The sequence below is a fragment of the Fringilla coelebs genome, assembly GCF_963513975.1.
Source record: "Fringilla coelebs genome assembly, chromosome: 2".
NCBI classification, from domain to species: Eukaryota; Metazoa; Chordata; class Aves; order Passeriformes; family Fringillidae; genus Fringilla; species Fringilla coelebs.
Window position 1 is genome coordinate 91,282,077 of NC_140029.1, and position 24,348 is coordinate 91,306,424.

The 24,348-nt window shown below is 39.5% G+C and overlaps 1 protein-coding gene across 1 annotated transcript in view; it reads left to right on the top strand.

Annotated features, from left to right (window-relative positions):
• POLQ (DNA polymerase theta) overlaps nucleotides 1-24,348 on the top strand; it is a gene marked incomplete at both ends in the record, with an annotated part of 53,615 nt that overhangs the window by 2,071 nt on the left and 27,196 nt on the right. Inside the window, 11 exons of the mRNA XM_084226611.1 lie at nucleotides 2,367-2,549; nucleotides 3,272-3,402; nucleotides 4,795-4,951; nucleotides 8,851-8,959; nucleotides 11,597-11,816; nucleotides 13,623-13,767; nucleotides 13,865-14,011; nucleotides 15,824-16,036; nucleotides 19,818-19,960; nucleotides 21,214-21,418; nucleotides 21,954-22,096. Coding sequence (XP_084082737.1) covers nucleotides 2,367-2,549; nucleotides 3,272-3,402; nucleotides 4,795-4,951; nucleotides 8,851-8,959; nucleotides 11,597-11,816; nucleotides 13,623-13,767; nucleotides 13,865-14,011; nucleotides 15,824-16,036; nucleotides 19,818-19,960; nucleotides 21,214-21,418; nucleotides 21,954-22,096 — 1,796 coding nt within the window. The remainder of the gene's footprint in view (nucleotides 1-2,366; nucleotides 2,550-3,271; nucleotides 3,403-4,794; nucleotides 4,952-8,850; nucleotides 8,960-11,596; nucleotides 11,817-13,622; nucleotides 13,768-13,864; nucleotides 14,012-15,823; nucleotides 16,037-19,817; nucleotides 19,961-21,213; nucleotides 21,419-21,953; nucleotides 22,097-24,348) is intronic.

Genomic DNA, 24,348 nt, shown 5'->3' on the forward strand with positions numbered 1-24,348 from the left:
ATCTCTAAGCCACAAGTTTCCAAACACATCTTCAGTTCTAATCTAAAGATATTCTTCAATCAGCTGAATCACCTGATCCTTTACTCATTCCATCTTTTACATAAAATTTGTTGGTTTGAACACTAGGGAAAAAGCTTGAGGTCCCATCACGTAGGGTTTTTCATGTTCCTGAATCTTAATTCTTGTCATATTAGTCACTGTTTTTGATTTGCATGGCAAGGGTGGGGGGACTATAAACTTCTGGTGAGAAGCCACCAGAAGTTTCCCCTATATTGGACAGAGCCAATGCAGCCAAATGCAAGAGGGACCTGCCATCAGCCAAGGCCATCAGCAATGGCAGTAGCCCCTCTGGGATAATGTATTTAAGGGGGGAAAAAGCCTGTGCAATGGCACCTGCAGCTGGAGGAGTGAGAATATGTGATGGAAGCAGCCTGCAGACACCAAGGTCAGTGAAGAGGGTGTGGAAGGAGGTCCTTCAGGTGCCAGAGCAGAGATTTGCCTGCAGCCTGTGGTGAAGACCATGGTGAGGCATGCTGTGATCCACCTGCAGCTCGTGGAGGTCCATGGTGGAGCAGAGATCCACCTGCAGCTCGTGGAGAACCCTGTGCTAGAGTGAGTGGTTGCCTGAAGGAGGCTGTGGCCCTGTGGGAAGCCTACACTGAAGCAGGCTTCTGGTAGGACCTGTGGAGAGAGGACCCCATGCTGGAGCAGGTTTGCTGGCAGGACTTATGACCCCATGGGGGACATGAACTGGAGCAGTTCATGGAAACTCTCTCCTATGAGAAGGACCCCACACTTGAGCACGGGTGGAATGTGAGGAGAAGGAGGAAGGAGTGGTGATGTGTGATGAACTGACTGCAACTCCTGTTCCCTGTCCCCTTGTGCTGCTGGGGGGAAGGAAGTAGAGAAAATTTGGAGTACAGTTGAGCCTGAAAAGAAGTGAGGAGTAGGGGGTAGGTTTTTTTGCTTTATTTCTCATTATCCTACTCTGATTTGATTAGTAATAAATTAATTCTCCCCAAGTCAAGTGTTTTGCCTGTGATGGGAATTGGTGGGTGGTCTTTCTCTGTCCTTCACTCATGAACCTTTCACTGTATTTTGTCTCTCATGTCCTATTGAGGAGAGGAATGACTCTGGCTAGCACCTGGTGTCCAGCCAGGATCAACCCACCACAGTCACAGTTTAGGATGGACAATTCTGGTCTCCTCCGAATTCCCCTTGGGAAGTCTGTCCTGCTTTGTAGCATATTTCTGTTCTCTCCCAATGGTGCATAAATTTTTGTTTTGTATTTTATGGCACTTTGATTACACAAAGTGAAGCAAATCTATGTAGAGGAGACTGATGATGCAGCAGTGACAGCCTAGATTGGGGTTAACCTCAAGGCAGCAGTTGAAATTTTTAGTGTGATGAGAGAAAAAAGGCTGGCTGCTTATGCAGGCTGGTATTATTCATCTAGCCTGCCCTTATGCTGTCAACAATGGTGGGAAATTTCTTTTAGAATTTTTTGAATGTACCAGTAGAAGAACAGGTGCAATAGAGGCAGTACACACGATTCTTGGTTTTCATCTCAATTTGACAAGGTCTTTCACAAAATGCTTTTACAGGAACTATATATTTATGGGTGATAGGGGAGGCATTCCTGTGCATCAGAAACCTGAATGGGGACAAAAAGCTTGAGTTTTCTTAATGACTTGGAAAAACAGAGAAGGAGAGGGAGGAGGCAGTGCCTGTAGTCAGCACAAAGTTGTTTAGGGTTACTAAGACAAGAAATAAAAAGCAAGGAACTTAATTAAGCTAGAGGAACTGGCAGTGTTGTGAAGATGCTATCAGTGTTAATAAACTGAAATATGACACACTGTACAGAGTAGCATGAGCTGCTTGTTTGCTTTAGGTTGTGGTTTTCATTCATCTGTAAAACAAAAAACACTGGGCAGTTCTGTAATCAGTGAGAATTAATGAAATTTCAGTAGCAGTAACTTCTTAAAAGGGAAATGGTGTGGGTGAAGACAAGATGGCAAATACATTGCCATGCTGTTACATCAATCAGTGCTGAAGCTCTCTTTGACTATGTATTTGGTAATGGCTGCTCTGTCTCAAAAGTAAATACCAGGGCAAGAGCCTGGCGAAGAAATTAATTGAATGTGGAAAATCTGACAGGAGCAAAAATTGAGAAAAAGATGTCAGAAGATAAGAAAAATGGTGAACCATCCACACAAAATATTGAAAAATATAGGGCAGATGGTTTATTGCCTTTTCTTGTAATACAGGAGTTTGTAGGGAAGTTTCACATTTGGGTGTATAACCTAAATGCCCTCAGATGCAAAAATGATACTTGACTTTTTAAATTTTATTTTCTCATTCCAAAGGGCAATATCAGCAGGTAAATGTTCCTGAAGACCAAGCAGACAAGTTGCTCCTTGCAAGCTGGGATCTTCCCAAAGCAATTCTGGAGAAATACCACAGCCTGGGAGTAGTGCAGATGTTTGAATGGCAAGCAGAATGCCTGATGCTTGGACAAGTTCTGGAGGGAAAGAACCTCGTTTACTCGGGTATGCAAACATCTGACAAAACCAGTGCCCCCCTAACTTTTCCAGTGCCATTTACAAGGACTTACTGGTGCTGAGACATTTGGGTCTGTGAGGTAGAAAGCTCAAGATCTTCTGGTGACATCTTAAGATCTGTCCCATTTCTGTACCTCAAACGTGACTTAATGATCTCCTTTCCAGATGTGAAGAGAGACTTTTTGCCTTGTTTTCTCTGTTAAAGTTCCTTTTCAAGTTGATAATTAGCAGTCAGCTAATGGTGACTCTTTTTTATTACACTGTCAGCTAGGAACTGAATGATGACAACAATTGAAGGTACACATACTTCTGAGAATATTATTTGCTATTAGTTTTCTTTCAGTCCATTTTTCATTTTTCATCACATATTGTGTGTGGGGTGTGTGTGCAGAAGGGGAAGTAATGCAAAGGGAGAAGGAGGACTGGTGGACTAGAAATCTGTAGGAAATGACAGTTGGTTGTCTACCCTTCATGGGAAAAAGGTTCTAGAGCAGCACTGAGAGGATGAAGAGCTTGGAAGAGAGGCGGGTGATTTTAGTCTTCTTGACTCTTTATAGGGTGACTGCAAATGTGGTTGTGGGTGAGAGACATCAACTGAAGAGTCCCACCCCAAGTTCTCCAGAAACTGCTTTTTATGCTTGATTTGTGATGCTTTTGGATTTATTTTTTAACTTTAAAAATTAATTAATCCCCCCCCTTTATTTTTCAAGCTCCTACCAGTGCTGGAAAGACTCTGGTCGCAGAATTGCTTATTTTGAAGCGAGTCCTGGAGACTCGTAAGAAAGCTCTTTTCATCCTTCCCTTTGTCTCTGTGGCCAAGGAGAAGAAATGTTACCTGCAGGTAAGCAGCATTCAAGGAGGGTAAATTTATGGGTAGTAGTTGTTTGGTCATGGTTTTTAAACAGAAATGCAAAAGCATGGATTTTGGGGGGGAAAAAAATTGCTGAGTTTTTTCAAAAAGAGGTTGTAGATAATTTAAAATTTGCTCTAAGCTGGAGATAAAAAAATGAAATGTTTAGCCAAAAAGGTAAACTTAGAAAAATTTTACAGGGTCAATTAAGACATTTTATTTCAGCTTTGACTTTTAAAACATTGTTACTTGCATTTATTCACCAATTTGATAATATACACAATTTAAATGAAATTTCTAATGAAAGATCATGTTAGGAAAAGTACAAAGGGAAGGTGTCAATGCTATCTTAAAGGTAAAAGTATATTTTAGCCTTCCTTGGTGTAATCCGCCACAATTTTGTGCATTTGATTTCACTTTGACTTTGCTAATTTTTTTCTGCCAGAATATGGTTATGTCTTGGCTTCCTCACCCCAGCTATTTAAAAAATAAAATTGCAGTGGGAACACTCTTCAAGACATAAATATTTTTTCTTGAAAGACTTCCATATCAAACATTGTTGCCATTAGATAATGACAATGACTAAAACCAAATCCAAACCCAGCAGGCATTTTTGTTATAGCTTCTAGCAGTTAAGACAGTTTGGTTGTTCATTAACTGAGGTATCTTAACTTTACAAATTGTTAGGAAATCCTACAAACTCAGTTCAAAAGCTACTTTGAAGTGCTTGATAATGGAGACACGTTTTTGCTTTAATCTTGTAAAAGTGGAGGACTATCAGTGCTCTGTTCTGCTACTCCTGGCATGAGGTTTGGCCATAGCTGCACATGCTTGAACTCGAAGGGTGACCTACCTGTGAGGTGCAAATATTTGCATCTTTTGTTAATGCTGCGTGGGATATGTCAAAGCTTTGTCACTGCAGTAAGGAGACCTGGAAGAGAAGAAGTTACTGTTTCTTGGCTTTCAGTGTGATATGTGTCATCACTGTGTTTGGAGTTCCATTTTGGCTTTTGCCCAGGATTTCTCAAGAGGAAGGTGTCTTTTTACATAAGCCACTGATATTATAAACTGTTGCACTGCGTGTTCCCTAACATTTTTGATATTAGATCTTATACATAGCAGGGGTCCTCATCTTTTACTTAGTTAAATACACTGTCTTGCAGTGTGTGCTCTGTGGCTTCTGTTTTGGAAATAAAAAATGTCAGTGGGGGTAAGAAGTGTCTGAGATAACTGGCTGAGATACGGCTTTAATCCGATTAGTTGGCGTTAAAAGTACCAGAAATTGTAGATGTTGAGTGCAGGCCTTTATGTGATTCCAGCAGGCATTGGTCAGAAGTTCAGAGTTGTAACCTTGGCCTGATGTTCTTTATCCTTGGGAAACAGGCCCTGTTTCAGGAGGTGGATGTGAGAGTTGAAGGCTACATGGGAAGCATGGCTCCTGCTGGACGTTTCTCTGCTCTGGATGTTGCTGTCTGCACCATTGAGAAAGCCAATGGACTAATCAATAGGCTCATAGAAGAAAACAAAATGGATTCACTGGGTAAAATACTACAGCTTGACCATTGTGGGGTTTACATATTCTGAGTGGATGTGAAATCATGGGATACTTCAAATTTTCTGAGTTCTGTATGTGACAGACATACCATATAGGATTATGCAGCAATTTTCTTCTTCCAGAGAACCTCTTATTTGGATTTAGGAGGACAGGCAGCACTGTTCCATGTAACTCAGCAGCTGGGATGAGTAGGTAGAAGCTGCAGGCTTTAGTTTGTCTCAAATGGATGGCAAGCTGCATTTCACAATGATTCTCATTGCTGGGAACTGTTCTCTAATTAATAAAACTGAATTAAAGTTCTGAGATATGTTTGAGTTCAGGAATGTGTTCAGTTCATTTGTTTTAGACACAGATTGGGGAATCTAAGATCTGTCTTCATTTAGCTTGAGGAAGAGAAGGAATTACACTCTGTGCACATCTAGATCCAGATAAGCAGAATGAATACATAGTGCTCCTCTGGGTAGGCATTTTGACTGGGAGGGCTGTGCCATTCATTTCTGTCTTGTTTGCTCAAAAACCCTCTGTCCTTGTAACATTGGCTTCTGGGTCACTGTGGCCCTGATGGCCACTAGATAATGAAAATGTTCATTAAGTGTTGGGGATAAGATAAAAGCTGAAGAAGCTCAATGTTTCCGTGTACACTCGAGAGAGACGTGCTTTCCTAATCCAATCAGAAGTTTGTTATTCTCTTTTTTTCTCTGCTCCAGAGAGCTATACCAGTTATGTTTTACACAGTAATCCTTCCCATCTTCACTCTGTAACATAGCTGGGTGCTATTTTAAGAATATAAAAATAGATGAGGATCGAACTGCTCTGAGACCTCCACCTTTGAAACTGCTGTTCTGTGTGCATCTGGTATCATCATATTCTGCTGCATTGTGTACCAGAAGAGCTTTTTAGAGAGAAAATGGGAAATAAAACCTTATAGGGTTTTTCAGAGTGTGAGATCATGGGATAACACATTCACACCTGGATCTATAGGGGCTGAATCACCATGAATGCTTTAGAGACCGCCAGTGGGCTGGAAGATGAGTGGGTGACTGTTGTGCAGCATTTTAAACTCATTCAAATGAAGGCTCCTGCAGTCCAGTTTGATTCTTGAATGTGGATCTTCATCCCTTCACTTGGAAGAAAACCTGTTGTTTATTTCAATGTATGGCTACTTGGTTGAAGGTTTTTTTGCTTGTTTAAGCTAGGGTTAGTGTGATCCTACATCACCACACTGTACAAGCTGTACTGCCACCACAAGGAATACAGTGGGGTTAGGATAAGCAACTTTTTGTTGGCTTGTGTGCCTTGGAAGCATACTCAGAATATTAAAATGTATTGTTTAATGATATCATCTTTCAGAAGCTAAAGATATACCAAATCCCTCTGGTTGGAACCTCCATTTCATCCCTACATGTTGTTGCACTTTCAAAGATTAATGTACTTGAGAGGAGTCATTTAAGTATAAGCAGCCAAGTGACTACAAGATTTGAGTTTGAAGATGTGTTCTCAATGCCAATTCCTCCTTAAAGCATCATGTTTTTCTATCACCATTTGAAAATACCTGTGCTGCAAGCCTCCATTTCCCTCATGCCCAAACATGACCATGTAAGAAAAATAAGGGTAAAATGCTTATTTTTTTCTTTATATGCTTCTCTGACATTAATTTTAAAATCAAATTTGACTTTAAAAAGTCATCGTTATGTAGGAAATGGATAAGTTTTCTGTTTGGAGGTAAACTTTCACAGAAGCTGTAAAGTATGGGTATGAACTGAAAATGCCAGTTTAGCTGTCACCCAAAGGAAACTTGTCTGAAACTGCAAGATTGTACCTTGTCTTCTAATTAATTCTAAATTTAGACCAGTTTGTAGCAAGGGTGTTTTATCTTTTGAGATGAGTTATTGGGAGATGACTGCAATCCTGGCTGGATTCCATCTCAGGCTTGAGCTGTTCCTTTTACTGATGTCAACCCCATACTGATAGCTCACGTTGCCTTTGGAAATTGTTGAGAGACTCAAATCCTCTGCCTGCCAGAGCTCTCTTTGCTGCATGAAGCAGTTAAAAGCAATGTTGTGTTGCTAATTATTATATAAGGTGTCAGTTTAGAACATCTAGGTACGCGGGAGATGATATTCCTCTTGTTCAGCCTCTTGACACTGATGCTAAAGAAATTTTTAGGAAAATGATTAGAGAAGAATCTGCTGCTTTCTCAGTGTGTCAGCTGGGAAGGGATTTGTAAAGTGCTGTTGTGATATTTGTTTCTTAATTTAAACTTAAAATTAAAATGTTAATAGTTGAATTATATTTTAAAAAAATCAAGTCCTTCCTGCTTTTCATTCAAAACTTTTTAATTTTAAACAGGATGGAGAATTAAAAAAACCTAGTTATTCTACAGTAAACATGTCTGGTATCTCTCAGGTACTTTTTAGTAGGTTTTTTCTGCTGCCTTCTAGGGATACACCTAATTTGCAGACAGAAATAACAGACTGAGTGTAGCCTCATTTTCAGTACTTATGTGGTATGATGAAGGTTTGAAGTGACTTGCATGGATTTTACTTTGGTAGGTATCTGATTAAACTGTCCTGTCTCAGCTCTGGAAGAATTCAGGCAGATTGTTGTATGGGGAAGCGGGAAGAAGCTTTTTCTGGTAGCTGAACAAATATATATTTGGTGACCAATGAATTGCCATTATTTACAAGCAAGCACAGAATAGAGGAAATAGAGGAAGACAGAGGAGCTGGATGGGTGGGAGTTTGTAAAAGAGGCTGATGAAGCAGTGCACCACTCTTTTCTAACTTGAGTGGCTTGAAAGAGGAGGGAGAAAACAGACGGAGAGAGAAGGAACATATGTAGGAAGGAGAGAAAAAAAAAGAGAAGGAAAAATAGCATTGAGACAGATAATGTAAGGTCACATTTGCCCTTAAGCTCCTGCTATTTTAGCCGTACCAGAAAGATATTACATAGCTGCACCAGGGAGGAAAAAAAATTCCACAGCAGCAGAGCTAATGAAGTGTGGTGTCCTCTGTGCCCTGCTTTTTTTTGTTTAACCTTCCTTTATCCTACTCCATCTCCCTGGGACCCTGTCAGCTGGCCAGAAAAGATACATACTGCTGCTGGGATGTGTGCAGGAGGTGCACTGGGTGCCTGAGTAGTAGTGGCTCTGTGTTTTCTCCCCAGGGAACACTCTTGTCTGGTCTATTGTCTCCAGCTGCTGATATTCAGAAGCCTTTGTAGATATTAGTCTTTTAGATATTTCTACACACCTTAAAAATTTCATGGAGGTGGTTAATAGATTAAAATGTCATTTGCAGGAGGCAGGAGGGCAACAAAGCTGTCAGATAAAGATTTTTTTTCATTAGAAAGCCAAAGCTGAATAGTAGAGCTCGTTCAGGTTTTGTTAATGAAGAGCAATTTAATAGGAAGCAAACTCTGCCAGTGTAATTACATCTGCTCTTGTTTTTTTTCTGACACAACTGCATTACTAAAAAATGATGTTTTTAACTAAAACAGTGATGTCAACAAAATTTTTTACTAGCTCATTTGGGTGCTGGAATTTTCCTTTCCAGATATTCTGAAGCCTGAGGGTTTTTACTTGCAAGGAGATTACAGTATAGATGCTGCAATACTGTTTTGTGTGGTGTCTAGACTAACAACTCACCTATTTATTTTTATTATTTAAAAGCTGATTGTGTGTATGTGTGGTTGTGGTGGGTATGAAATATCATGACGGCAGTCCTGATTTGTCTCTCTCAGTGACAGAAGGAAGCCATTGTGGTGTTGGTAAGTATAGATGGACTTGTGAATTTAAATTTCTGTTCATCATGTGGAATGGGAAAGGATCGAGGCTATTTGTTCTTAGTTTGGAGGTTTGTGACCTGAGTGCTCTTCTTTATCAGGAGTGGTGGTTGTGGATGAGTTGCACATGCTGGGAGACTCTCATCGAGGATATCTGCTGGAACTCCTCCTGACCAAAGTGAGATATGTTACAGAGAAGGTAGCAAAAAGGTGAGTAGACTGAGATGTTTGTCTTTTAATGCTAAATAATTGATGACTCTAAATATTTGTTCTCTGCGTGAATGGAAACTTGGGTTAGCTCCAAGGTTTTTATGAGGGCGATGACCTAGACTATTTTGTTTATTAAGATCTCATCACAGCACTTTTCAGGAGTCTGCCATTGTAGTTAAACCCTCTTTTCCACATGGTTAGCAATTTGTGTGCTACCATGGGATTTATCCTCTCAGGAAAAGAAGTAAGGCTGAAGCTTTCATTTACTTCTTTAGCCTTTTTTTTTTTAAAACTTTGGATTTTTTTAAAAACAGTTTTGCTAGCAGATTTGCCCTGCCTAATTTTTCAGTGCTTCATGGAGTGGTGTAATTATCCTACTGGAATGCTCTGGTGTGATGGAAGAGTGGGCAGGCTGTTAACTTGTGCATGGTGAATTGATCAGAAGGCTTAGAGGATATGTCAGCAGTCTGCTTGGTTAGCACTGCTCAGGGTGAGCTCTGCTTTTGCTTATAACATGTGATAGCCTAGTGGTTGCATGTTTTCTTTCCTTTAGCAGAATTGATTTCACTCTGGGGAATAGATAAGATGTTTGAGAAGACCTCTAGAAGCTTTTAAGAATCTAGTATCTAGATGCTCAGCACCAAACTGTCCAGCTTCTCCATAGTGCCCAAACACAGAAAAAAGGAAATGGAGGTTGTGGTGTAATCTCCTTAATCTTTATTGGTGGTGCTGAGAGAAGAGTCAAAATCAACTGTTTCCTTAGCACAAAAAGTCAAATTTTGTCAGTTTTCTCTGCTGCTTCTTGTCTTGTGAATTGTAGCAGTGCTGGGCTAAGCAGAGACCATCTATTTAGTGCTGGGCGAGCTGCCATTTCTACACTATCTCTCCACTGGACATTTCACTCAGTATTGCCCATCATGATCTCCAGGAGCCAGCAATGTTCTTGGTCTAATATCTGACTTCTCATGTTCTCCCCATAAATCCTGGAAGCCAGTACAATTTGGAGCAGTGTGAGTGACTTTGCCTCTCCTTTTCTCTTGGTTTATCAGGTAGCTGCAGCACAGATGCGGGCTTACCCTCTGCTTTACTCCCTTGCATTGAGGAAGCAGGAAAGAGAAAACACTTGCCAGGGGAAAAAAGTACAGGTGCATCAAGGGATGTTCCTGGGAAAGCACAGTGTTTCAGCCTTCACCATGCAGGCATGCTAGGACCCAGATTCTCTCTCTCTCTGCCAGGATCAAGGTCACAGTGGTACCCTGTACCACTCCCTGACACGAAGGAAGTGGCAGCTAATTTTATTTTGGAATCCACTGGATTCCTGGAGCTGAAGAGCACATTTTCTCTCAAATGTCCTTCTAAGTCTGTGGTTTTTTTTTTTTTTCCCTCTGTTATTTAATGAGCTTATATAAAGTCTTTAAACACTGTCCAGTCTGGCCAGTTATCAGAATGATCAGTGCCTGTCCCACTGAAGTACAAGCTGTGTCTTCACAGCAAGAAAATGTTCTCAAATGGCCATTGCCTGTGTGGGTGTCCATGCTTCTCCATGAGGCTTTTCCAGACTCAGCCAAAATTCTGCAGCAGATTTTTCTCCTCCTTAGTCATATAACGTGCTAGTCATATATGAGCTAGAACTTTTCTTAAGCCTTGGAGGTCAATAGTTGCCTTAGGGAGGAAAAGGTCCAGAGTTCCTGTAGGGACAAAAATCTGTAACCTTGATGGTGAAGCTGTACTAGCAAATGCTTAAAGAGCTTGGATAACAGAGAGTCTGCCTCTCCTCAACGTCCTTATTTCTGTCTCATCAGTGACTGGCCTTTTATACTACAGCTTCTGGATAATCTTATTTTCTCTGTCTTGTCTTTGCCAGGATTACCAGGGTCTTCTAAGAGGATTCAGGTTATTTCTGAGCTCACGGTGATTTGTCAGATCTTTTTATTTTTTAGAGTCTCAATTTGTGGCTCAGTGCAATGCAAATGAGTACTTTTCAAACACAAGCTTAGAAGCATAAAAAAACCCTATTGTGTGGATGTAAAAGCCTGAATTAGAATCTAAATTTGGGTATCTAAATTAACAGTTTATGTTGTCAGGTTTGTTAGGAGTCCATTACTTCTCACTGTCTTTAGTGAAAGCTGCTGTTCAGCATTTTAGGAACAGAAGCTACTTGCTTCTTTGCTGTTCGTAGGGTTTTGGTTCTCAGATCTAGGAAGACATTAGTCTAATATTTTTTGTCCTGAAATGGAAGCAGATAGAAGTGTTTTAATTAAGCTTTTTAAGCTTAGAAAGATTGCAGTGGAGATTGAGCCATTCCTTTATTTCCACGTTTTTGTTAGTGGCAATGAACTAGTTGATCTTTGTATTTGTTTTCAGTCTCTCCAAATATGCAATCAATTTATAGCTGTTGGCTACCTAAAAAAGGTAAAGGTTTAGGTTCAAATTGATTAAAAGCTGAATTATCTTGTTATCAGTGCATAACCTGACCTGTTTTCTAAGAGTAGCGTATGGCTTCTTTCTTTGTCAAGAAGCTGAAAAATTAGCTTTGCACTTGAGAGGCTGGAAGGAATTAGATTGAACTGTTTTTTCTGAATTCCATTTTCCAGCCTGTGTTGCCACTAACTTTCATTTTCTTTTAACCACTTCCAGACACCCAAAGAGCACCAGTCCTGGTTTTGGTGGGATACAGATAGTAGGCATGAGTGCTACCCTCCCTAACCTGGGGCTCCTGGCCTCATGGTTAGATGCAGAGCTCTACTGTACAGATTTCCGCCCTGTGCCCCTCAAGGAGTGGGTGAAAATTGGCAGCAACATATATGACTCCTCCATGAATTTAGTGCGAGAATTCCAGCCCAAGCTGCAACTGAAGGTAACAAAACTCTGAGCAGTGCTTTTGGGATAATGCCTTTTGTAGTGCTAAAGTTAAGGAGACAGCTCCTGGTATGTTTTTAAATTTCTTTTAAAATAGATGACATTCACAACTTTGTTGTTTACTTCATAGATTCATGCTCAAACTGAGAATAAAATTGGTATTTTTGTCTTCTCCTGACTTAAACAAAAAAACCCCAAAATACAGACTCATGAAGGTATTGAAGATTTTTCAATATGACTTGAAGACAAAGTTGACTTTGCAGTTATGTTGTTTCTGAGAACTTGACAGGTATAAAGAGTTTGATTCTCCCTTTACCCACCACTCTTATCTTGTGTCTGGAAATCTACTTCCCTTTCATAAATGCAGGTAAGTATTTCCTGCTTTGGCCAAAGAATTTGCATTCATAATTGGGAGAAAGTATTTGTATTAAAATCTGGTATTGAACCTGCTTATGTTAAACTGCTAAATGATCTAAATATGACACTGATTAGAAGGGAGATGTCCATTCAAATTCTTCTGAATCTGTTTTCAGTAGTTAGTCCTTTTGCATGCTTGAAAAGGATACAGAAAGTTAGGGGTAACATGATTTCAAAGAGCCAAATGGGTACAAGTGGAAAGTTTGAGCTCTCTACTTGTAGGTCCTTTCCTGTGGAGTCTTTGAAGGGTAAATTCTCCAGTTGATTTAACTGCTCTGTATAATACTAGTGTAGTAGTTGGGCAGTATGGGCTGAATGGCAGCAATATTTTGGAAAGTTTTGCACTCCATTCTTGCTGTGCATAGATATTCTCTTGTCAGCAGCATGGTGGTACAGCAAAGAAAAAGTATCCTGGAAACAGAAGGAAATTTTTTTCACTAGAGCTTTTGTTGTGTGGTCATATTGAGAAGGTGATGTTGCATTTGGATATTTTTGAGACAGCTGCTTTGGATAGTTACTAAATTAAGCAAGAGAAAGAGCTAAACTAGGCTTATGACTCAATGGTTTAAAGGAGTTGGCTTATTTTATAAGACTGGGGGATCTTGGGCTTGAAATCTATCACTGGACCTTCAGACTTCAGTGCCTCAGACTGGACCAATAAAAGGGAACTTGATGACTTCACCACTTCAGCTGAATTTGGCTGATTCCTTGTGGAGAAGTTCCTGCCATTGGTCCCCTGTTTTCATTTGCATGTTAGTGCTTTTTATTTCTTGCTGTACGCCTACATTTTTCTCTTCCTCCTTTAGCCTGCTTGCTACAAGAGAATCTGGCATAACCAACCATAACAGATCCAAAAAAGCAAGCTGTAAACAGCAGGTTTTTGCACGAGTATCTATATAAGTATCCCCAAAAGCCTTCCACTGTGCTCTGAACACCTGCAGTCTTTGGTCAGCAGTGCTTGCTGAGTGCCTCTTACTGGGGATGCTACATGCCACACTTTTAGTTCAGACATCCAAATTAACAAATGTTTAAGTAGAGGGGTTTTCCATTGGGGCTCTTCCCCACTGTTGTTAGTCATGATGTGGAGGTTGCAGTGATTTATTTGTGCACTGTGTGGCCTTCATTCAGATAAAGATTTCTGAAAACAAGATGTAAAACATGACACGTATTCATGGGTAGGTCTAGAGCTGCGCTCAACAACGTGGTCATACTAGTGCTTGGACTTCATTAAGCAAGACAGAAACTGAGATAACAATCCTCCATGTTCTATGTTCACTTATCTTACTGACTGGAAGTAGAAGGTTCCTACTGGGATACAGAAGGAGGACAGCATTTACAGACCTCATTCAATCTGAGAGTGCACTGAAAATATTTTATCTCAATTCAGGGAGATGAAGACCATATTGTGAGCCTGTGTTATGAGACTGTTTGTGGTGGCCATTCAGTCCTGCTCTTCTGTCCATCCAAGAGCTGGTGTGAGAATCTGGCAGACATCATTGCCAGGGAGTTCTACAATTTGCAACAAACTGAAAGTAAGAGAAAAGTACTTAATAGAAGACTACAGTATGCAGAATGCCTTTAATGAAAATTAATTTTAGTCGGAACTATAAAAATACTTTCTTTCTCAAGGTTCTGCAAAAAAGTCAGCCCTTGCCCCAGTTGTTGTGAACAGAGAAGGGATGGATGAGGTCCTGGATCAGTTAAAGCGCTCGATTTCAGGCCTGGACTCTGTGCTCCAGCGTACTTTGCCATGGGGAGTGGCATTTCATCATGCAGGTATTCCTGAATATCTTGGTCTTGAATTCAGTAATGGTTAAGTCATATGGGTTCTTTTTCTTGCAGGTATCAGCAATTTACCAATTGCTTTTTTAAGCATTTTGTAGACTATGATTAAATAAGCTTTAAGAATCCCACAGTTACAGGCAAATTTGAAATTCGTTCTTTGTTGGCTGAAGACTTTAATTCACAAATTGTTTTGGTATGTCTTCTCTGTGTTGTGTTGGTGTCCTAGGGTGACATTATGATGCTTGTATCCCCAGTCATCTGTTGTGTTTATGCTGGATGTCATGTTCTGTGCCTTCAAGACTGGCTCTGAAAAGCAAAGTTTTGTTTTGTTTTCAGCCTGCTCACTCCCCCACAGTCGGCGGGACACAGACGAGGCAGTCCATAGTGCTGCTTTCACTTTTTACTCTTGCTTTTGCTTTTTGCTTTTGCTTTTTGCTCTTGCTTTTGCTTTTTGCTCTTGCTTTTGCTTTTTGCTCTTGCTTTTGCTTTTTGCTCTTGCTTTTGCTCTTGCTTTTGCTTTTGCTTTTGCTTTCACTTTTTGCTCTCGTTTTCACTTTTTGCTCTCGCTTTTGGTTTTTGCTCTTGCTTTTGCTCTTGCTCCTGCTTTGCTTTTACTTTTGCTCTTGCTTTTGCTTGTTAGTCAGTTTAGCTAGGCAGTCCGAATTTTCCCTGGACTGTCTTTCTTTCCCTTTTCTTGGAACTACTTGAGCCTGCTCTGGACTGGGACCTGGGAAACACCAGGAGTTTTCACTTTGTGGCCTGCAACAGCCATTCTCAGCTCCAGAGGGACTGATAACAGAGCGACCCAGAAAAGACTTTCTAAATTTGTCATCTTTTTCAGAGCATTGAAGGAGTTTTGTCATCTGGTATTGTTCATTTTGTGTGCTGTGCCTGTTAAATAAACAGGTTCTTTCCACTTTTCTCTGAGGAATCCTTCCCAAACGGGTTGGGGAGAGGGGCCATGTGGGTTTGCTTTCTGGAGGGGCCCCCTTTGGAGGCTTTCTCCCAAGTTTGCCCTAAACCAGGACAGTTGGATAACAGCAACTTCTAGAAAGCAACTTGCCTGATCCTTTCTTTGTGAAATGGCTGAAAACTTCAATGATTTGCAGCTCCAGCATTTTCAAGTTGTTCCTAAATAAATGAGTAAATAGAGGCAGTATAACAATAAAAATAAAAATGAAAGGAGCATGTGTTGTGAACATTTCTGCTTGGATTTTTTATTTCTTACTTAGGTAGGTAATAGAGCATGTCACCTGTTGATTCACGGAGAGAAAAGACTGACTGGGAGAGAAAACAGTAGCTATTGCACTGACTATGTAGGAGGAATAATTCCAAATGCTTATAGAATCTGTATTTCCTATAAAATTGGCCTGAAGCCCTGAAGGTAATGTAGAAAGATGCATACTAGACATGTAATGGAAATAATGAAGAAGCAATCCAGGGTCAGGATGGCAGATGAGTAAATCCTATTTCCCTACTGTTTTCTCATTTTTTATTTTATTTCTTTATGTATTTACTTGCAGTGCTTGTAAATATGGAGTAAGTAGTTCATCTTTCCACAATGTGTGCAAGCACCTTAGAAAAGCTAGTATATCAGTGTCAGTTGAATAATAAAAACTTAATGGTGAAATGTTGCTTCATTTACTGGTGAGAAGTTAACTAAAGTAGTGCTGCAAGTCCGGTTCCTAATGCTGACTGGTGAATGTTCATTAAGTCTGCTCTTCCCTTGCTGGCCAGCAGTATTTTCAGCTCTTCCATTCAGTCTCACCATCACAAGGGTCAGTAAAAGCCACGTCTCCCCAGGTCTGACTTTCGACGAGCGGGACATCATTGAAGGAGCCTTTCGGCAGGGCCTGATCCGAGTGCTGGCCGCCACCTCCACGCTGTCCTCGGGAGTGAACCTGCCCGCGCGCCGCGTCATCATCCGCACGCCCACCTTCGGGGGCAGGCTGCTGGACATCCTCACCTACAAGCAGATGGCTGGAAGGGCTGGCAGGAAAGGGGTGGACACAGAGGGTAAGCAGAGCCTTTATTGACATTCTGTCGGAGCGGTGTTAACCTGATTAAATCCAGGGCGGTGCTTGGCAATTAGGGACTAATCATGATGAATTCCTTTTGCACGCTGTATGATTAGGTTAATCAAGATGAATTTGTTTGGTGTTAATTTTTTTGGTATTAATGGAGTAAAAGTTGTAATTCCCAGGGGATTGTTTTCACTGACTGAGACTGACTTTGGTATTTATATGTCAGTTACTTCAGGAACAGGCTATTTTTGCCTTTGAATTCTTGTTAGCTTCAAAGGCTGTGTTGTTCATTTGCCTTAATTCCGTGATCCATGGTCAGTTGATTAAAGTGTTTAGAGTTTCAGTGAGAAAATTTGCAGTAAACTCTCATCAGATGGGCCTAAAATGTAAGAAATGCATGTAAAGTCTACAACCCTAATTTGACAAACTTCTGTTGTCTGAAATTATGATTTAGATTTATTAAACTTAACCATCAAATTTATGGATCTGGAAAGTAGTAATGAGACAGAGACAGAGAAATATGAACAGTAGTTCACAGGTAATATGGCATCTTCTTGCATACAGTGGCACTGATTGATGTTCAACAAAAAAATCCTGCCTGTTATTTTAATTTGCAATGAAAATTTATCTTTGTGGATGATTGCAAAAAGCCACATTATGCAGGTATAAACACAGTAGAAAAGAAGAAGTTCAACAGATGCACGAAGTGGGATTTGCCCTCCTGATTGTTTGATTGGTGCTTGCTGGAGCCCTATGTAAGCAGACTGTTCTTACATTTAGCTTTCTATTTTTGCCTGAGTAGCATAGCAACAGAGCATTTTTGCGACCTATATCTCTGTGAGCTCTCCCTGTGCGTTCAAGGAAAGGGCAGCTGCAGGCTGGATTTTGAAATTTTCCAGACTTTCTCATTTGACTGTAGCAGGCAGGTGTAAAATTACATTATTCCTTGAAGTTTTTTCTTTTTCTCCTTCAAGTAACAATAATTAGTACCCTTTTTGACAGTTCTGATGTGTAAGCAGTTGATTTTATGCTGATGAGCTTCATGAATGTACCATTTTTTTCCACTCCACAGAATCTTTTGGATGAGAACATAAAGCTATGTTGCCAGCTGCTACTCTGTCACAGAGTAGAGAGACTGGAGGACAGCAACTTCAGCTGGAAAAAGTGCTTTATGTGGATATGAAATTTAGCTGACAGACAAAAGATAAATGCTGTTGGGTTGAATTCCTCCTCCTCTCCCAACATTGTAGTTTTGGATTGTCTTACATTTTGGTTTTTTAATTTATTTTTCTTGATTTGATGGAAACTTAAAAATATAATTTTGGAGAGTGAAATGTGTTTCTTTTTGCATTCATCAAAAGTACTGTTTTCCCAAGGAGAAATAGGTAAAGCTGAACAAAGCCTAGAATTTAGTAGGGCCTTTGTTGGCTGTAATGGAGTTTTATGCCTAGAGATGGAGAGTCTTCTGGTGTTTGTCTATCTGATGCTAACCTGGACCTTCCCTAGTATCTGAAATGTTCAATAATGGATATTGGAACAGCTCAGTTCCTTTTTTTAAAATTTATTCTTTACTAGATTGCAATTATTAGCTTTGAATTATCATTAGCATCTTGGGAAAGAATATCCCCCAAGTCTTGTAAAACTTGAATAATATGTCAGATAATGTAGAGCTAAGTGGATACCCATCTTCTGTGAGGTTTTCTTTTAGATACATCACTCTGAAAGAGTCAAAGGGAAGTTTTCAGAGGAAATTTCAGGTCACATCAGAACCCAAATGCAAAATGAATAGATGTTCTTTATTGCTAAAATAAAAACAAGCTTTTCTTTCACAAAACAATGCTTTACAGGCAGTTTATCTTAACTACTCCCCAGTTCTGTCAAAAGTATGTGATCAACTGATATCAATGTTTTCACCTGGCAGGATTAAAAAAATCAAAGACACATCCTCTGAACATCATTTGATTCTACAGTTAATATACGTAATTATGTTTAAGCTGTATTTCGTTACTCGCCTACACTGCATTTATTTATTCTGTTCATTAAATTTAAGTGCAGTTGTGTTTTCATTACCTCTGGATTTGCTAATTACTGTAGCATTTCCAAAGCTACAGTTTTATCCTAAGTTAACATTGCTAGGATCATACTAAGATACCCACTACCAAAATTACCTTGTATCCAGACTACATGCATTTAAATCTTAACAAGTTATCATAAATCTGCCATGATATTTAATGTACAGCTAATCCAACACTAATGTTCTTCTCTTAGTCAAAGGCAAATGTGTCCTACCCTGTTCCTTTATCCTGTGCCAGCTGACAAAGTGTGCAACTAGCTAAGGTCTTCAGTGGTCCAGTTTCTCCCTAACAGCTTTGTGGAAAGAAATATCCTTTATGTGACCACTGTGTTTTCCATGGTTAAGCTGTACTGATACATGGAAAAACTCCACAACTTGTAAAAGTTGTGAAGTAGGTGTGTGTTTATTCAGCGCTGAGGCGTGTGGGGTATAACTCCTCCAAAGATGCGTGCTTTCTGAAGAACTTAACCCTCTCTTTATTCCCTGAGATGTTACACGTGCATCAAGTTTTGCAGTACTCCATGCATATTCATTTCCTAGCCCTGCCCAGCCCTGCTTGCTATTATGATTAATAATAAGTGCAGTCCTCTGGTGGTCATCTGGTGGTTGCACGGGAGGAAGTGAACGAGCTTTCCAATGTCTTCCTCAGGGTGGGCATCTCACCTTGTCTCCTTGCACGTGCTCCCTGCTCTCTTGGTCACAGTTCCAACCACAAGGCTGGTCTAGGCTTTTTTGGGGGTGCGAGGAGCCTTTCTTATCTCAACAGCCTTGCAAGTCTGGCACTCTTTCCCTCCTGCTTTGGGATGCAGTTCCTAATCAAAGTATCCTCTCATTTTCTCATCTCGTCTTCGCAAGCACAGCAGAAGTTAAACAATACACATGATTAAACAGCTATCCTTAATCAATCACCTTTTAGTTTCTCACCCCCTTGTCTCAGTACTATGTCTCATTAAAGGAATTTAGCCAATATTTTCATTTTTCTTTCATGGCTCTGGGATGGTTTTTATCTTCCATAGAGTTTCAGTAGTTGGAGATTACCTGAACAATGTCTGACAGAGAATTTTAAGGTAGGATATATTGAGATGTACTTTCAGTGGAAACCATGCAGGATACTTATGTGTATGTGTATATAAATGCATATATAAAAGTTCAGAGGATGCCTAGTTAGATCAGTAATTTTGGATTTCTGAATTAGTTATATCTGGAGTGAAAGCTGGTTGACTTAATACAAACTGTCAAAATACTGCGCAGCTTTTATGTTTTCTTCTTTTGAAAATTTTTTTCAGTTTATTAATGTAATGAAAATCTCAAATTGATGCCACTGTATATTATAGTTCCAGTCAACTCCAGAAAAAGAAGCAAGAGTGGTTCAGCAGCAAAGCAGATGAACAGAGGCTGTGGAATCTCCTTAGACGACTTGGCAAGACCCAGACTAGCCTAATGTAACTTTGAAGCTGGCTCTGCCTTAGTTCTGATGTACTGTGTGTCTTTGCAGTTGTTACATAGCAATTCATATGCACTGTTTAAGGTTGCACATTTTTTTCTCTTCTTTTGTTACTCAGCTTTTTTGAAAATACTTACAGTTTTCCATTCCAATAATATGCCCTTGGTGAGCTGTGTGCAGCTGTTATAGTGCTAAGATGCCGTACTAAAGTAATTGTTTTTGTATTTGTTTTGTTTTTCTTTTCTTCTCCAATAGGTGAGAGCATTTTAGTCTGCAAGCCCTCAGAGAGATCAAAAGGTGCTGCTCTACTTCAGGGATCTCTCAAGCCTGTTTGCAGCTGTTTGCTTAGAAGAGAAGGGGAAGGTGTTGCTTCTAGCATGAAAAGAGCAATACTTGAGGTACGGGACTCTGAGGGATTAGAATTGTGCTAGGATGGTTTCTTCTGTGACACAACCAAATGTTTTCTGTGCACTTCTTTTTCACGTGTTTCCTCCTTTGTCAAGTCAGTCATTTATTTGGCTCTACCAGCTTGCTTCAGTATTCAGCATTTTGTCTAGGATGTTTCTTTGCTTGTTGCAGATTGGGACACTCAAAGAAGCTTTGCTATTGTGTTTAGATGTACTCAAGCAGCAGGCAGAACTAAGTTTGATTCTTAAACTTTAGGTGTGACCTGACACTGTTAACTGGAGGATGTTTGTAAATTACTGATCCTAGAGGCTTTGTAGGCTGAATTGGGCCATAATGACATTTGTGGAACCTTGTAGGGTCTCTTATTTACCCCCTCAATTTACCTACCTCTTCTGCGCAGGAACAATTGAAATTTTGTGAATACATTTTGGGTGAGCAAACAGGGGTGGTACCCAATTTTCTCCCTGCTCTGTAGGGCTCCTATAGCAGTAAAAAGGACCAAAAGGATTTCATTTCACTTGGGTGAGCTTATGTCCTTTTCCAAAGCTGCTTTTGGGCTTGAACTTGGATTAGATGCAAGACTCTTTAAATAGAATCTGTTTGCTATACTTTTACTGTCTTTTAAAAACTTTTGTGATGCTTAGAATTTGGTTGTACTTCCATAGATTTTGAATTTTAGCAGACCAGTATAATTTCTAAATGTATTTTTCTGCATAAGGGCTATCTAAAAGAAGGGGGTTCCTTTAAAGCAAAACCAAAATCCAAGATGAACAAAATCACTCTCAATCAGGATAACAATGGTGGGGTATAACATTCATATTTATTAACAGAAACCTTCTGTGTGCTGAATAGCCTTACAAGAACTCCACTTTCATGGTTTGCTTTTTGAATTCACAAAATTGCAGTTTGTGTTCTAACATACTTTAATATTTCACAGTGTTGGCTAAGAAAAATGCCTCAGGCTAGTCTCAAATCTAAATTGCTGCTATGTGTATGTTCACTTTCAAAATAAGATTTTGTTAATCATTCTTTTCCATAGCTTAGTCTTCTTACTTCTGCCCAAGATGACTGACTTCTTGCCAAGAAAGTCTTTAAAAGTTATCTGTTGCTTTGCCTCATATTCCCCTCTCTGGGAAAATGGTTCTTTAAAACTGAGATGATGGATCACTCTCTCGGATTCTCTTATCTGATGTTCTGTCCTACTGCATCTCTGGCAATATGAACAGGTATTTTTCTTCAACAGATCATAGTGGGGGGAGTAGCCAACACTCCAGAGGATGTGCAAACCTATGCCTCTTGCACTCTGCTTGCATCCAGTTTGAAAGAAAACAAATGGGAAAATGGGAAAGAGCAAGACAAAGCACAGGCTGGACCTATTGAGGCTTGTGTGGCATGGCTGCTGGAAAATGAATTCATTCAGGTTGTGGACTCTGGCAATGATGTGAAAGGTAAAGCTGGTGTTCCTCCCAGTGATTGCAGTTTTGATTTGCTAACTGAGTAGATGTTCAATGTAAATTAATAGTAAGGACTTCTCTGCATTTTTTAATATGTTATTTAAAAGAATTGTGTAACAAGAATATTCTAGCTTTCTGGAAGGTATCTTTACACCTGTTTATCATATTTTGCATGCACATGTTTTTGGAAGGCACATCACATCACTTGCACATCACCTCTAAGACTGATGCATCCTAGTCTGAAAATTCCCAAAATATCTTTAAACAAAGCAAACTTTTACCACAGGATTGGTGCATATTAACTGCAGACGGTGATTTTTGTCTTTCTAAAGAGAAAAAGTCTAGTTTAGACATAGGCATGGCTAAGCCTGTTATTGTTTCCATTTTTCTGTCTTCAGAATGTAGACATACACTATTTCTTATTGAAAAAGCAGCTGTGAAAATCTCAAATGCAGCACAACCTGAAAATTATTATAAACTTGCACCAAAATGTTTCTCTATGTAATATATATCTATTTTTTTTTGACAGCAAAGGTTTATCACCCAACACATCTTGGCTCAGCTACTCTTTCCTCTTCTCTTTCACCAATTGAAGCCATAGAAATCTTTGCTGACCTGCAGCGAGCTATGAAAAGCTTTGTTCTGGAGAATGATCTGCATATTGTCTATTTGGTAGGTTCCTAATCTGTGTCCTGTATTTTCCACTGCCAAAACTAAGGGGAGACAGCACAATGCAAGGTTCTTGGCAGCTCCATGAACATAGGTTTGAGTTTTTCTGTGCTTTGCTTTGTTTATCCTTCATGAAGAAAAGTTTCTAAATTGAAGGTTCTTCAGAATGAGTGTTTTACCATAGTGTCTATTGTGCAGACAGGTGTTGTGTGCCATTTAACCCCATTCTTGTCACCCTTGACTTACTAAGATTTCAGAACTTAATAACTTTTGAGCATAAAATAATTGTAGATTTTCTGAGGCACTTGAAATTGGTGAAACAAATTGATTTTTGAATGTGTGTTTGGGATCAGCAGGCTTAATTTCATATTACTTTTGGAGGCACAGGAAAATGTTGGGCTTTTAGTATCTATTTTGCTTCCAAAAAGCCTCAGAGACCCACACCACTTCCTTTCCATGGATGGGCCTTTCTTTGATTCAGTTACAGTGAAATTCATCCCTGATTTAGTTTACTTGCCTGGTGATGCTGCCAGGGCTAAAGGAAGGAGTGTGATAAATCTTAAAAGGGAAAAGTGTCCCAGAGTGTGTCAAGATTTATGAGCACATAGGCCTGAAAAGCTAAGCACTGCTATTTAAGACCCTGAGAGAGGAAGCCATGAACTTGTGAAGATCATTAAGGAAACCAGATGGATTTGCACTGAGCTGATTGGGATTCATGGCTGCCAGAGGTCCATCATGCAACCATCAGCTGAAATCTGTCAGTCAGCTTTAGCCTTCTTTAGGAGTAAGGTGTATTGTCTTTACCAGGATGATAAATCAAAGGCAGAGTTTGGGAGTCTTGTCTGAAAAGAAAGTTCACTTCAATAGGAATGTGCTTGCAGTTACAAAGCTTGTTGAGCTGGGAGACAGGGGCAGGCTGAGGGTACCTGTCTCTGCTTGGTGAATTCAATAGCCCAGTTATGGGGTAAAACAGCTAGATTTTTTTGGGGTCTACTGCTGTCCCATATGTACTCATATCTCTGTTTTAGAGGACCACATTATATATTGTTCTATTTCTGCCAGGTAAAATGAACTTTGTGTTATGCACCAGTGAATTTTTTCCCTGTTTGCATGTCCAAAGCAGAAAAAAAGGATGAAATTTGTTCCTGTTCTGGGGTAGAGGCAGTGATGGCATAATGTTTTTTATGCTGTACTTTTTAATTGCAGCAGCTTGTCTAAGGTTATTTAAAATCATACACTGTTGAACAAAATGTTCTTGAGATTCTCTTCTGTTAAGCTACTCTAAAACACTTTCTTGCAAGTCTGTTCATTTTCAAGGCCAAAGGTTTATTTCATTTTGTTGCTTTTTTTTTTTTTTTTTAAGTATTGTTCTTCATGTGTTCCTTATGAGCTACAGGGAGTTTATCTGCTAAAATACTTTTTAATTCTTTTAAGCTTGCATCTTTTACATGTACAAATATGAGACTGAATTCCAAGCCCTTGTATTTTAGGGAACTTGATTAAAACAAATAAGGATTTGCTAGACTAGGAAAATAGATTTCTTTAAAGAAAAAACCAAATCACAGCAAAAGCCCAATAAACAACAAAAGATAAACCCCCATCTTAATAACTTTTGTTTTTCTCAGCAGATGAAGAGGCATGGATGATTTACAACCACATAGGCATCTAGTATTCTGTGCCATTTAACATTTGTGCCAAGCAACTCTTAGTTCTTTCAAAATAATTCATCTTGCTTTATATTGATAAAGGTATGAAGACATTTTGTCTCCTCATAGAGGATCTGACTCTGTGCTGACTAAACATTAACAGAATTGGTTTTATGTCTAAAAAACATTAAAAAAAAGTTGTGGAGGGCTTTTTGTTAGTGTTTATAAAAGTGGAGATCTTTTGTACTCCAGGTAAATGAAAGCTTCAGCAAGTTCTGGCAAGTTCTGTGTCCTTCCTGCTTTATCAGATGCTGTGGCAGTGGTTACTCATGGTTTTAAAATGTTGACGGATGTCTGTAAATTATGTTAAAAAAATAATAAAATTTTGTTTTCTTAAAGGACAGTGAAGAGGCAGCTTAAAAATCGTTTAGTGGCTTGGATTTAAAGAATAATCTGACAAAGATTCTAAATGGTTTAATCATTGGAGTACCCATATGAGTCAGATCTCATCAGTACAAGTATTAAAGAAACTGGATTAGAAGAGCTTTTACTTTCTTCATGGTCCACGCCTGTGACTCAGTGCCTTTACGTCGTGCGTAGGATGCTCTA